This window comes from Hoplias malabaricus, chromosome 12 (genome assembly GCF_029633855.1).
Source record: "Hoplias malabaricus isolate fHopMal1 chromosome 12, fHopMal1.hap1, whole genome shotgun sequence".
Taxonomy (NCBI): domain Eukaryota; kingdom Metazoa; phylum Chordata; class Actinopteri; order Characiformes; family Erythrinidae; genus Hoplias; species Hoplias malabaricus.
In genome coordinates this window covers 33,191,278-33,205,139 of record NC_089811.1, presented here as the reverse complement: position 1 = coordinate 33,205,139, position 13,862 = coordinate 33,191,278, and the positions used below count along the sequence as shown (strand labels likewise).

At 37.7% G+C, this 13,862-nt stretch overlaps 1 protein-coding gene across 2 annotated transcripts in view; it reads left to right on the top strand.

Moving 5' to 3' along the window:
- The window catches only part of zmp:0000001200 (dedicator of cytokinesis protein 9), a 78,682-nt gene that overhangs the window by 54,254 nt on the left and 10,566 nt on the right, over positions 1 to 13,862 (top strand). The window contains exons 22-43 of one of the 2 annotated variants that reach the window (XM_066686200.1): positions 78 to 167; positions 826 to 915; positions 1,687 to 1,802; positions 2,608 to 2,677; positions 2,775 to 2,897; positions 3,066 to 3,137; positions 3,347 to 3,493; positions 3,695 to 3,778; positions 3,920 to 4,031; positions 4,373 to 4,411; positions 5,822 to 6,000; positions 6,105 to 6,221; positions 6,316 to 6,427; positions 6,661 to 6,794; positions 9,663 to 9,777; positions 9,910 to 9,976; positions 10,079 to 10,126; positions 11,536 to 11,669; positions 12,542 to 12,657; positions 12,785 to 12,922; positions 13,172 to 13,354; positions 13,525 to 13,638. In XM_066686200.1, coding sequence (XP_066542297.1) covers positions 78 to 167; positions 826 to 915; positions 1,687 to 1,802; positions 2,608 to 2,677; positions 2,775 to 2,897; positions 3,066 to 3,137; positions 3,347 to 3,493; positions 3,695 to 3,778; positions 3,920 to 4,031; positions 4,373 to 4,411; positions 5,822 to 6,000; positions 6,105 to 6,221; positions 6,316 to 6,427; positions 6,661 to 6,794; positions 9,663 to 9,777; positions 9,910 to 9,976; positions 10,079 to 10,126; positions 11,536 to 11,669; positions 12,542 to 12,657; positions 12,785 to 12,922; positions 13,172 to 13,354; positions 13,525 to 13,638 — 2,400 coding nt within the window. The remainder of the gene's footprint in view (positions 1 to 77; positions 168 to 825; positions 916 to 1,686; positions 1,803 to 2,607; positions 2,678 to 2,774; positions 2,898 to 3,065; positions 3,138 to 3,346; positions 3,494 to 3,694; positions 3,779 to 3,919; positions 4,032 to 4,372; positions 4,412 to 5,821; positions 6,001 to 6,104; positions 6,222 to 6,315; positions 6,428 to 6,660; positions 6,795 to 9,662; positions 9,778 to 9,909; positions 9,977 to 10,078; positions 10,127 to 11,535; positions 11,670 to 12,541; positions 12,658 to 12,784; positions 12,923 to 13,171; positions 13,355 to 13,524; positions 13,639 to 13,862) is intronic. The other variant, XM_066686201.1, reaches the window with a different exon arrangement.

Genomic DNA, 13,862 nt, shown 5'->3' with positions numbered 1-13,862 from the left:
TACCCAAAAACTTTTTGCCATCAGCTACAGCTTAGCTTTGACTGAAGTTCATTTTGTGTGTGTTTATGTATGTATAGCAGCACACTGGTCCCGAAGTGAAGTGGGTTGATGGAGGAAAGCCACTGTTTAAAGTCTCTACTCACCTGGTCTCCACAGTCTACACACAGGTTCAAACCCTTCTTCTTTACTCCCATTCATATTTTTGTCATAGACATAGATCTGTCCCCGACACTGTCTTCTGTACTTTAGTCCCAGACAACATACATTATTTGAAACCATTATTATGTAGCTCCTGCTATATTTAAATAGTACAGAGTATATATCACTTATACAAGTTGTGCTGCTTGTTTTGTAAAATATTTTAAAGTCATGTTCCAAGCATTTGTAAAGAAATAATGCCATATTGGTCGTATTAAGCATACATGTTAAAAAAAATCAATGCCAGGCAATATTTTATTTTATTTTTATTTATTTATTATTATTTTTTAATATATATACACATTCAGATACTTTAAAATTATTAATAACATTTCATAAGAGGCAACAACAGTATCTCTGGACCAGCATCCTCAGGTACAAGTTCAGAACTTTGAAATCCAGATCATTTTCAATGACAAACTCTGTTATAGTTCTATGTAAAATGTGTATATTGACACAAGATTAAAAAAAAAATTTTCCACCTAATATAATTGGTGTGTGTGTGCGTATAGGTCAGGTTTCAGTTTCAAATTCATGCGTACCGGTAATACACTTATTTATTTTATTTTTTTTCAATATTTTCTAAATCTGAATAATTTTAAAATATTTACTCTTCCTTCCCTTCAGGATCAGCATTTGCACAATTTCTTCCACCACTGTGAAGGCAGTGCATCCACACCCCAGTCCGCAGGAGGAGAGCTGGTAAAATACCTGAAGGTATGACCTGGGTATAGCAGAGAAAATGCAAATCTTTTTCTCTTGATCTCCATTTTACCCCATGCATTTATTTAGGTGCCTGAACATACGTTTCCTGAGGATGTTTGGAGAGTCTGGTTTGTTTGTGCAGTCTAAAACCACTTTCCTAACACACTCAGGGTACTCAGCAGGGAGCTACATACACAGACCTGTGTCTCTGGAGTATGTGTTTAAACAAGCCACCCCTTACTGATAAGTGAATTTTCCCAGTCAGCAGTGGTCAGACCTCCACCCAGAAGCTGCTGGGTGGCAGAGTTTTCAGCACAGAGGTACCTAGATCTGCTAGTGGATTTAAAATAAAATAAATCGGCACGAGAGCAATGAACAATAATATGGAGGCGCAATGCCTGTCCATCAGCAGGGTCTTAACCAGAAGTTTTCATATACAATTATCAAGGAGCATCAGAAAACATTTTTTTCCATTCATTAATTAAAATGGAAATGTGCCTTTTCTACAGGAAAAAAGTTTACAATTAATAAATGAAGGGCTAAATCTACTGAAGAATAATGATCCATTGTTGGCATGTATAGTAGAAGTGACCTCTTAAAGAAGTGATCTCTTAATCACTTAATTATTAAGAATCTATTTAAAAAGACAAAATGAAATTTACTAAACCAAAGTCATCCAGAGCCAAAGCTGCTGTTAACAGTATTCCCCCATCTTTATTAAAACCTGAGAGGTTGATGGATCTTAATGACTTAACTATAGGGCCATGTATTTTTCTCTTCTAGAGCTTGCATGCGATGGAGGCTCATGTGATGATAAACTTCCTCCCCACAATACTAAACCAGCTGTTCCGTGTGCTCACCAGTGCAGCACATGATGACGTTGCGATCAATGTCACCAGGTCAGTTTATTATATATTACTATACATGTCTCTGCTGTCATAGAAATTATCTTGTCAACTCGGTGAAATATACAGGGGTTAGACAGTGAAACTGAAACACCTGTCATTGTAGTGTGGGAGGTTTCATGACTAAATTGGAGCAGCCTGGAGGCCAATCTTCATTAACTGCACATTGCACCAGTAAGACCATGTGCATCCAATGGTTCAAACATTGTGTCCTGAAGGCGGTGCCGTGTATCAGGATGTCAATGCACCAATACACACAGCAAGACTGGTGAAAGATTGGTTTGGTGAAGTTGAACATCTCCCATGGCCTGCACAGTCACCAGATCTAAATATTATTGAGCCACTTTGGGGTGTTTTGGAGGAGCGAGTCAGGAAACATTTTCCTCCACCAGCATCACGTAGTGACCTGACCACTATCCTGCAAGAAGAATGGCTTAAAATCCCTCTGACCACTGTGCAGGACTTGTATATGTCATTCCCAAGATGAATTGTCGCTGTACTGGCCGCAAAAGGAGGCCCTACACCATACAAATAAATTATTGTGGTCTAAAACCAGGTGTTTCACTTTCATTGTCCAACCCCTGTATTATTGTAAGAATTTGCACAACAAAAATACTTTCATAGTTACAATAATACAAAGTGCAGCTGGTGTTAACAAATGGTGTAAATAAGAGTAGTTATAAAGCTATCCTTTGATAATTGCATCTTATAAATATCAAGATTGGAAACATTTCTATGCGTTCTGTCTCTAATGTAAATGTATTCCATGTATATGACCATAATTTCTCTGCTGTTTCAGAGTGATGATCCATATTGTAGCTCAGTGCCATGAGGAGGGCTTGGAACATTACCTACGTTCCTATGTCAAGGTTAGCACCTACTACAGCCTCACCACCAATGGATTGTAAGCAGAAACGTTAATTATCAAAATTATTGATTGTTTTGAATGATTGTCTGTGTGTGTAGTATGTGTTTAAGACAGATGCAAACACAGCTACTGGTAAAACTGTGCATGAAGAACTGGCTAAGGCCATGACAACCATCCTCAAGCCTTCCACTGACTTCCTCACTAGCAACAAACTCCTGAAGGTGAGCTGCAGCCTTTTATTGTCCATGTGTTGCACACAGCACTGGTTTATGATGATTTTACGCAGATGTACTCATTCCACTCCTAGAAATGTCTTGCTGGCTTATTTTGTGTGAAATTTCTTTTGTTTTGTCATGTTTTCTGATATGATTCTGTGTTATTGTGTACAGTACTCCTGGTATTTCTTTGAGGGTTTAGTGAAGTCCATGGCCCAGTATCTGATAGAAAGTGGTAAAGTCAGGGTAAGTCTAAATGCAAATTGTTTATAAGCAAGTATTACAGAAGTTATTACTTTCAGTTTAATATATAAATGTAATTAATTACAGGAATAATTGCATAGTTGTGCAGTTAAATGTGTGCTTCTACAATTCTGTCTTAGTTTCGTATTTGACATCAAAACTTGACAATGACCGTTTACTCTGAGGTTATGAAGTTGCTCTGTCCCCTTCAGCTCTCTAGGAACCAGCGTTTCTCAGCCTCATTTCACCACACAGTGGAGACTCTGGTAAACATGCTGATGCCTCACATTGTGCAGAAATACAAAGACAACCTGGAAGCAGCACGCAATGCCAATCACAGCCTTGCTGTATTTATTAAGGTGAGCAGAATGTGTCCGTACACAAACATGTTTAACAGCCATCTGCAGTCAGTGTAGAATCCTTCACAGCATCTCTCTGAAAGTTTTTGTTATATTTTAGCATAGAATCTTCATTTTCTATTAGGTTTTGAAGTAGATGAACAATAGACATTTCTTGAGAGGTGAGTGTAAATTATGAAAATCTAAATTTTGTGCTTTCAGCGATGTTTTACTTTCATGGATCGAGGTTTTGTCTTTAAGCAGATCAATAACTATATCAACTGCTTCATGCCTGGAGATGCAAAGGTACCGTTTTGTTCATAATTTTTATAATGCTTCCTGAAATGCAATCATTCTTAAAGTCTGCTATGACGCTTTCTTTATTGCGATGTTTTAAAAATAAGAATGATAAGGACATGTTCCTTTCTTTCTTTCTTGTCTTTACAGACGCTCTACGAATTTAAGTTTGAGTTTCTAAAAGTGGTGTGTAACCATGAGCACTACATCCCACTTAATCTGCCCATGCCTTTTGGGAAAGGGAGGATACTGAGATTCCAAGGTTGGAACAGACATTGGCACTTACGTACATTTGTTTAAAAATGTAATCACAGTCTCAATATTTTAGTGTCATAAGTTTCAGAATTGGGAGAATATCATTCTTAACAATTGCTAGACATAAACCACGATAGAATTAACCCCTCACTTTATTTAGTTTGAAATGTTATTAAAATAATTTTTTTTAACTTGATCATAACATATGACTAATTTCTCTGTATGTATTCATCTATAGAGTGGGTTGTATTGAGTTCAAACATCTCTCTTTTGAACTGAAGTTTTATATATTGTGAGCATGATTATCTTAGTGTGTTGTGCTCTTTTGTTGTGTGTTTTGCTGATTAGCAGTTCACTGCTCCAGTATGGAGTCTCAGTCTGCTGTAGGTAGGTGAGGCACTGCCTACCTGACTGATCAATAACCAATCACTCGCTGATCAACCCTGTACTAATGAAATCAGTGTGGAACAATCATGTTACTGTCATGTATATTGAAAATACCCTCAGTTTATTTTTTTTTTTTAATTTGTTACACCATTTCCACTTTCACCGTAACACATTTAGTGTTGGAACTAAATGTGTATATTATGCAAAGTGTATGTATTTATGCATTATTATTATTTATTTATTTATTTTATTATTGTCATTATTATTAGTAGTAGAAGTAGTAGTAGTACTGCAACGAATTGCTTCAGTTTTGTCTGTTTGTTTTAATTAAATATTATATGTTTATTTATTATTCTAAAATTACTAATTCGATTTGTTTTATACTGGATTAGGTTCTTGAATCTAATCCAGTATAAAAAAATCTCAGTATGAATCAATCTCAGAATACCTAAAAATGTATTCTTAAATGCTTTAATATAAAAATAAAACTACACTGAACGATAAGGAACACCTACCTTCTATCAAGACTCATTGCCCTTTGTATAAGCTCCACTAACCACACAATTAAGAGTGTAGTCCACCTGTTTCTCCTCATACTTTCTTATCCTCATTTCACCCTGCTCTTCAATGGTGAGAACCTCTACAGGACCGCCCCAGGGCAGGTATGATTTGGGTGGTGGATCATTCTCAGTGCTGCAGTGACACTGATGTTGTGGTCATGTGTTAGTGTGGGTTGCACTTGTATGAGTGGATCAGACACTATAATATTGCTGAAGTTTTTTTTAAACATGCTCTCCAGTCTGTTAGATAAAACTATCCCATTGGTCCACCTTGTAGTCAGAGACAGTAGCTCATCTGTTGCTGCACAGTGTGTGTTGCTCTTGGTCTAGTCCTTAATCAGTGGGCACAAGATGCTGCCCACAGGTTGGTGGACTTTTCTCAGTCCAGCAGAGGGCTTTAAAAACTTTAACAGCATTGTTGTGTCTCATCCACTCGTACCGGCGTAATACACCCTTACACACTACCAATATGTCAGTGTCACTGCAGCACTGAGAATGATCAACTAAACAAATTATACCTGCTCTGTGGTGGTCCTGAAGTACAGGGTGAAATGGGGATAAAGTATGCAGAGAAACAGGTGGGCTACACTCTGATACTGTAGAACAACAAAGTGCTCCTATATGGTCAGCTGAGATGATAAAATAGACAATGATTTTAGACTCAAGGTGGGTGTTCCTAATCGTTATAATCGCTGTAATCGTTCAGTGTATAATTTAAAATGAATATAAACCTCCTCACTCTTAGACTGTTGTCTTCCAATAATTTATGGTTTACATTTTGATATATGATTTATTTTATCTGCATTGTATTCTGGTCTCTTCTTATCCATTTTTTATTTTTTATTCTCAGATCTCCAATTGGACTACTCTCTAACAGACGATTTCTGTAAAAATCACTTTCTGGTGGGCTTGTTGTTGAGGGAGGTGAGTGGGGGGCTACAGGAATTCAGAGATATTCGTCAAATAGCCATCCAAGTACTGAAGAACCTGATGATCAAACATGTTTTTGATGATCGTTATGCGTCCAAGGTGAGCCTCGACTAGGACTGTACTGATTATTCTGTTTTTATTATGCATAGTTATTAGCTGCTTTAATAAACGGTGTACTACAAGCTATGTAAAATGTATTTCAGAGTCAGCAGGCAAGGCTGGCCACTCTTTACCTGCCACTTTTTGGACTCCTTCAAGAACATGTCCACAGACTGAACATTAAAGATGTGTCCCCCTTCACTAACAGCATCTCCAACAGTGTAAGGCTAACATCTAGTGGCCACAGTATGGAAATACAGCTATGAAAATTGCTTTTGCTTTCTACTTTTTTTGACAATGTGATGTGTATTACAGCATGGACGGGATGAACCACATCACACCAGCTCCTTAATGACGCCTCCTAAAGCTGGGAGTCATGTAGAAACCAGCCTTCAAAAGGATGTTTTTGGTGCCATCTCTGGAACAGGTGAGCGAGGAAACCTGTAGTAATCAAACAAAAACTATTTATAGTATTACTATTTTTTTCTGTTTGCAAGAAATACCTTGTGGACAATGCCTTTGAATAAGGCACGAAATCTATACGTGATAGTACATCCCATAAATGTAGTATATTGGAGATAAATGTTAATTGTACAGTGACAGTGTTTTCATCATTATGAGTTATCTGTAAAAATAACAGAGATGGTTATTTTGTTCTAGCCTCTCCACATGCAACCTCCACACAGAATGTAACTTCCGTCCGACATGCTGACTCCCGTGGCTCACTCATCAGCACTGACTCAGGAAACAGCCTATCAGAACGCACTAACGACAAACATCACCCACTAGACAAGGTAATTTTGTGCACCATAGGTTTGGGCTATGCAAATGTTGTGTTCTTTATGAATGCGCCCTGACACTTACACCCAGTCTGGTCTGGTTCGCAGATATGACATATAATAATTTATAAATAAAATAATAAGAGTCACATTTAAAGAAAATGACCAGACTACGTTGTGAACGTCTGATATTTCTTATGGGAATTAGTAAGACTTTTTGTCTCCCTTTTCTGCATAAAGTCTCTGCACTTTTTAACATCTCTGCTTTTCTGGGAAGGCTTTAAACATGGTGTTGGAACATATTCCGTGGGAAGTTTGTCGTTAAGTTGAGAGAACGTTAGTGAGGTCAGGTAGTGATGATATATAACTGTAGACCTTCTTCACTCTAGAAAATTCAGTTCCCACAGCACGATCATTTGGGGGTTTATACTCCTTCATACTGTGATGTCATTACACTTGTGTGAGACCATTCTAGACTATTCATTTCATCCTTTTCATTTTCCAAAAAAAATAATAAATCCACAACTTTAAGTGATCAGTCATAAAAAAAAATGTATCCGTGGTATATTATTTTCCTAAAAATAGATTTGGGCACAAACTGGCACATCTGATTGTAAGCATTAAGCTAGACAGTTAATATTTACACTGTATTGCTTTACTGTCCTTTTCTTAGGTTGACAGAGGTTAACTATGTTTGTTATAACCAGCATAAATGTTATAATAATATGATCCAATTTGAGATGTGTGTTATTGAGATGAATTATATTTATTACAATGGTACGGGGTGAATGAGCAAGCCGTTCTTGTCTGTACATTGTGAGTGTATTTGTGCATGTGTCTTTGTACTAACTAGTGGTTGTGTGGTTGCCTCTTGTTCTGGATGCCATCAGCGGGAACACTTTTTACGCCGTCATTCCACCAGCATTCTGCGTATACCCCCGGAGTGTGAGGACACAGTGCTGTCCATGCAAGCTAAGCGTCAGACCATGGATTTCTCTCTGCTCTCTGCCCCTTCTTTCAGCCATTTAACCATCCCTAGCAGCACTACTCAAGTACTACACTTGACCTAACCTCTGAGTGCTCTGGTCCAAACTGTCAGAGACTGTGTGTGTTGTCTCCTTTGCCAGGAGTGTGATGAGTAGGTTCTGCATGATGAAAGTTACTGTGTTGAAGACTGAGCATGCACTTGTTCAGCGTTCACTGTCATCTTCCAGGTTATTTCCTTCCAGCATAAGATACATTTCCAAAACTCTAATGAATAATTTTCTGAATGAAGTCATTGCATGGCAGTTTTACAGGATGGTTTTATATTTTTAGGTTGTCCTGTCATTTTCTTTTGTAATAAAGAAACACTGAGCCCAATGGACTGCCCATCGATATTAATGTCAGGTTTTGCTTTATGATGCTACAGAGCCCCTGAAGTCTTATGGTGGAAAAATATTTAGGGATTTAATCCACTCCCTCAATTTAGTAGTTTGTTCCCTCAATTTAACAATTGGTTCTCTTAACTTAATAATCTGTTCCCTCAAATTAATCTACATTCACTGATTATACCATGGTGCCAACCAAATTCTTGTTTCAGGGCATAAACTGCAGTACACAGGAGGAATTAGACCCCTGCACTGTTGTTTTACTTTGAGCTCCAATTAAATATCCAAACACATTTTGAGGTTTGGTTGTTTAGCATTACATTGTTTTATCTCTGGGATTCTGTCAACATATTTAATATCAAAATGGGTTGTTCTGTAGGAAATCTGTGACACTAGGCAGTGGGGACACAGACAGGGACCAATTTCATAGTAACTCACCACCCACCATACAAGGTAAAATCCTGCGCTGGGCTGATGAGCCGAGCTAGGAGGCATTTAACTTGACATTTAAAACAATAAATACATTTTAAAAAATAAAAAAGGTTTGGCCTTGTACTTCCCTCAGTCCCACATACTTCACAAAAAAAGTAGTTTTCCAGGGAGGCTTCACAAAACTGTGTCTACTGATTACATCTTATGCCCTAGAGATTTTTCTTTGAGAAATGAACATGGGTGATGTCCTAATGCATATCTTCTGTCATGTCTCCCTGGAAGAGGGTTTTCAAACTGAGGGAACCAATAGTTAAATTGAGGAAACAAAGTAAGTCTGTAAATATTTTTTTCTGCCATAAGACTTTAGAGGCTCTGTATGATGCACATTAGTAAAATACATTTTAATGAATTAATTTAGTTTTTATTTATTTAGTTTTGTGGGAGTTTTCACTAAAGCACATAACGGGGTCCACAGAGACTGATAGTTTTGTTGAAAAGGCTTAGTCTCTCTAGACTGCCACTGTTCGAGCATTTTGTGCTTTAAGCTCTTGTTTCCTGCTGGCAAAGGAAGCTGGTGTGTTTCTCTGCCAGTTCTGGGCTATGGTAGACACATTAGCTCTAATTGCTGCTGTTGCTGCTGCTCCCTGCATCAGAGTGCTTTCAGAGTTATAGAGAGTCAGTCTTGCACTTCTCCCATATTTCAGTCCTTGAGTTTCTGCAGCTCTGCTTTGTAGAAGGTGTGCTTCAGAAATTGTGTATTTTAAATAAATTTGTTCACAGAATGTAGATGCTGTAATTTATTTAAAAGTGTTTTTTATCAAATTTAAAGGGTTGTTTTGATATTCGTTATATCATGGGTAAATCCACCAACTTATGCTTTGTTCAGACAGCTGTTTTGTTGAGGATGCATAATGGAAAAGTAGAGTACACCTTCTTCAAATTAGTTTGGAGTGTGTTTCCTCTGTAGTTAGTGTAAGGAAAATTTCTAGGGTGTCTGTGGTAAAAGCATGTCTAACATTCTCTTTTTTTTTTATATATATTTCTGTTTCTCTGTTCTCCAACCTTTCTCTTTATTTGGCAGTGTCATATGGCTGCAGCTCTAGGTGGATCCCTTTTGCGCTGTGATAAACTAGAACAGTCTGAAGTGAAGAGTCTGTTGATGTGTTTCCTACATGTGCTTAAAAGCATGTCTGAAGGTAAACACTCCGTCTCATGCTGTCACTGTAATATGAATAGTTCTCTGCAGTCAGTAAATGTAGTAAATGCTGTTTCAGTGTGATATATGGCAAAGTACTTTCTGGACCTGAATTCACTTTGCTGTTCCTCAGATGCTCTATTTACCTACTGGAATAAAGCTTCTTCTGGTGATCTGATGGACTTCTTCACTCTGCTAGAGTAAGAATTTCTTCAGAGTTGTACAGTAAACATTGTTAGCATGATTTGGCTCCAAATGGTCTTTTAGATCATTTCATAAACCTTCATTCACTTTTTTCACAGATTGTGTCTTCACCAGTTCAAGTATATGGGGAAGAGATACATTGCCAGGTAATATAATTTTGAATAAATATTTGGAAAGAAACTTGCATGCATTGGTCCATAGTAATTAAAGCCATCGTTTTCTAAACTAGAACAATGTAATACGTACATTTTTTAAGCTTAGTGCATCATTTAAGCTAAACTTAGTGCATCATTTCTAATTATTTGCTGAGTTTAACATATTGGGGGAAAAACAAAATATTCCACAAATTTGGCAACAGACGTTTTATATTTTTATCTTGCAAGATGCCCATATCTGCCCATTTTAACAAGCAGTTGCTGCTGCTTTGCTGAAGTAAATTTTTTGCAGAGGTTTTACACTATTTTGTTTTAGAAAATTGAAAAGCTGTGTAATTTTACTCTCATATATCTTGTACATGACTGTATATGTTTTATGGATATTTAATTGCTTAGAAGCTGTCGCTCGGTGTGTGTGTGGAACTGGTTCAATGGTTGTCTTTAACTTATCAAAATATACCTCTTTATCCATGAACATGCTGCGAGTATACAACACACACACTTACTCACACACCCACACACACGGCTCCCGCTTCTGCTGGGGTAAGACTGGGCATGCCTGTCTAACTACTCTGCAACTGCATGTGCTTGTCTGTCTGCATTATACTAACTGGCATCACCCACATGAGCAGAACTGCTGTATGTGTGTCTCTCTCTATGTATCTCTTCTGATGCACATGTAGACTTTCCTGATTCTGTGTGCTTTCTCTCCTGGTGCTTGCAAAAAGATAACTGCATGCCTACACAACTTCTCTAGAGCTTTGCTGTCAACCAATAGAGTGACATCTCAAGCTGATGAATGTTATTGTTGAAAATTAGCACACCCCATATTCTGCATTTGCACAAATGGGTAACATCCATGCTTTGTTTATACAGGTGAAAAAGATGCACACACACATTCAGACTTGATACAGTTTTCGATTTCGAGATCAAGGCTATTGTCTTTTTTCAACATATTTCTAAAATGTGAAATTGTTATGTTATATTAGACACTAATTAAAAACAAACTTAAAATCCCATTCCTGTGCAGTATTTTTGCATGTATTGCTGAAGTGTGAATAGCATGGTTGTTCATCAAGATCCAGTTTAGTCCAAATACCAAATGAAATGTTAGAAGCAGCTCAAAAGTAGAATCAGTGAATACTTATGACATAAATCCTCTTAGTACATAAAATTTAAATCAGAGACATAAAATAAATCATAAATGTATTGATAATTAGCTGTTAACCTTGTTCTAACGTTGATTAAAGACAGGGAGAAAAGAAGCAAAATGAAGAGAGTAGTAAACATTTCTTTCTTTTATAGGCGGTAACTCTGTAGCTCCTTTTTCTCTCCATGTTCTTCTGTTTGTCTGAGCCGTACTAATGCTTGCTGTGCCGTTCTGACCGTTTCCTCTATAGGAACCAGGAGGCGGGGCCTGTAACACATGAGCGCAAGTCTCAGACTCTGCCTGTGTCCCGCAGTAGAGCCGGAATGATGCACGCACGCTTACAGCAGCTCAGCAGCCTGGATAACTCTTTCACATTCAACCACAGTGAGTTTCAAAAAATAACCCTGACTACAATCGTCCTTACATGCGTTAGATTCTTCCGTGGCTTACCATCATCATCATCATCATCCTCCACCTCCTCCTCCTCAGCACCATGTTAACCGTCAGTGTCATTGTGATCTCTCATTGGGGACAACCTCAGAGCCCCTCTTGGCCATTTAACGGATGCTTTGACATCAAGGGAAGCTTTTATGCTTCTGTGGTGAATCAGGGCTGTCCAACATCCCCCATAATAAAGTTTCTCTGTTTTCAGTGTCAGAAAAATTGCCAGTATACTAGGGATTTCTGTAGATCATGGTAAGAACTGCTTGACTTGACAACCAGCTTGAAGCCAGTCAATATCATCTGAATAACACTGTCCATGATTCCTTTCTTCATAATAACATCATCAGCACACCAGTACATGTATCCCTTACACACTTTTAAAAAAAATAAACAGAAGAACCCTCCAGGAGATTGTTCCTTAAAAGTCGTTTAATCAAAAGTTTTATAACAGAATTATTTGTTAGTAACGATCAACTTAACTGATAAGAATGCCCATTAGCTTGTAATGAATGAGTATATTTTAAACACTGTCTACATGTAAATATTCATCTACTCTTTTATTCCATTCTCTCCATCTGTTTCTCTCGTGAGTGTATTTTATCAGCTTTATATAAAAATGTTTGCTTGTTACACAAGATTATGCTTGTTTTACTGAATTGCATGTATTATTGCTACAGATTGTACTCTTTTCTTGAGAGTACAGACATCCTTCTATAATTATACTGTGTATACATTTAAATTAATTCATCAAATGAATGGCTTTGTGTGGAATGGTAGTATTTACAGTTTATTCAACTGTTTTGTCTGTGTAGCATACAGCCATTCTGATGCAGATGTGTTGAACCAGTCCCTTTTGGAGGCAAACATTGCTACTGAGGTGTGTTTGACAGTTCTTGACACACTAAGCATCTTCATCATGGGATTTAAGGTATGATGTTAGCTTCACAAACTACATTTTTAGGGCTCTGTAAGTTCTTAGTTCAGCAAGAGGCTTCTGCTTCTAGCAAATTTTATTTTTACCTAATGGCTAATGTATATCCCCCTTTCACTCTCAGACACAGCTGAGCTTAGATCATGGTCACAATCCCCTAATGAAGAAAGTGTTTGCAGTCCAACTCTGCTTCCTACAAATCAACCAATCAGAGACAGCCCTCAAGCAAGTCTTCACATTCCTACGCACATTTATTTACAAAGTAAGCATTTTACTTTTCTGACTGTTCCAACCTGAGGCTGATGGCTAAAGACAGATGTTTCAGTACGTTTTGAACAGGAATGAGATATTTTCAATTCTGATTTAGACCATCAGTCAACAAAATTGTGTAATCATTCACTTTTTGTGATGTCTGCAGGAATATCCAAATCATTTGATATAATGCATTTATAATTCACTTGCAGTGTTACACAATAATGAGTTTTCATTTGCTCCATTTGTGTGTGTCTAGTTTCCATGCACATTTTTCGAGGGTCGTGCGGATATGTGCGCATCCTTCTGTTATGAGATTCTGAAGTGCTGTAACTCCAAACTCAGCTCCATCCGTAGTGATGCAGCCCACCTACTCTACTTCCTCATGAAGAGCAACTTTGACTACACGGGCAGAAAGTCTTTCGTCCGCACCCACTTGCAGGTCACAACGCAACACGCTTAATGTCTGCTGACTTCTGTTTAAAATGCAAGGTTACCTATGTAACGAAACAAATGGTGACAGAGAGCCTTGTTTACTGTACACAACAATGTGCATAACGTTTCCTGAGAGTCTGATAATAATGGTGTAAAACTGTTGTCCTCTTTCTTCAGGTGGTGATTGCAGTGAGCCAGCTTATTGCTGATGTCATTGGAATTGGTGGGACAAGGTTTCAGCAGTCTCTCTCCATCATCAACAACTGTGCCAATAGTGACAGAACCATTAAAGTTCGTAACCAGATACACCCAGCAAAAATAATTAACAATGCATACAATGAATATGTAGCAAATGTTTACCAGTTCACTGTGACAGCACAAATGTAGGATATTAAATATAAAATTTAAACCTTGTACGTTTACATTTAAGGCATCTGGCAGATGTCCTCGTACAGAGCAGCTGTTAACTTTAAACACATTACAGCTGTAGGTGATCGCAGTGTTAAGAGTCTTGT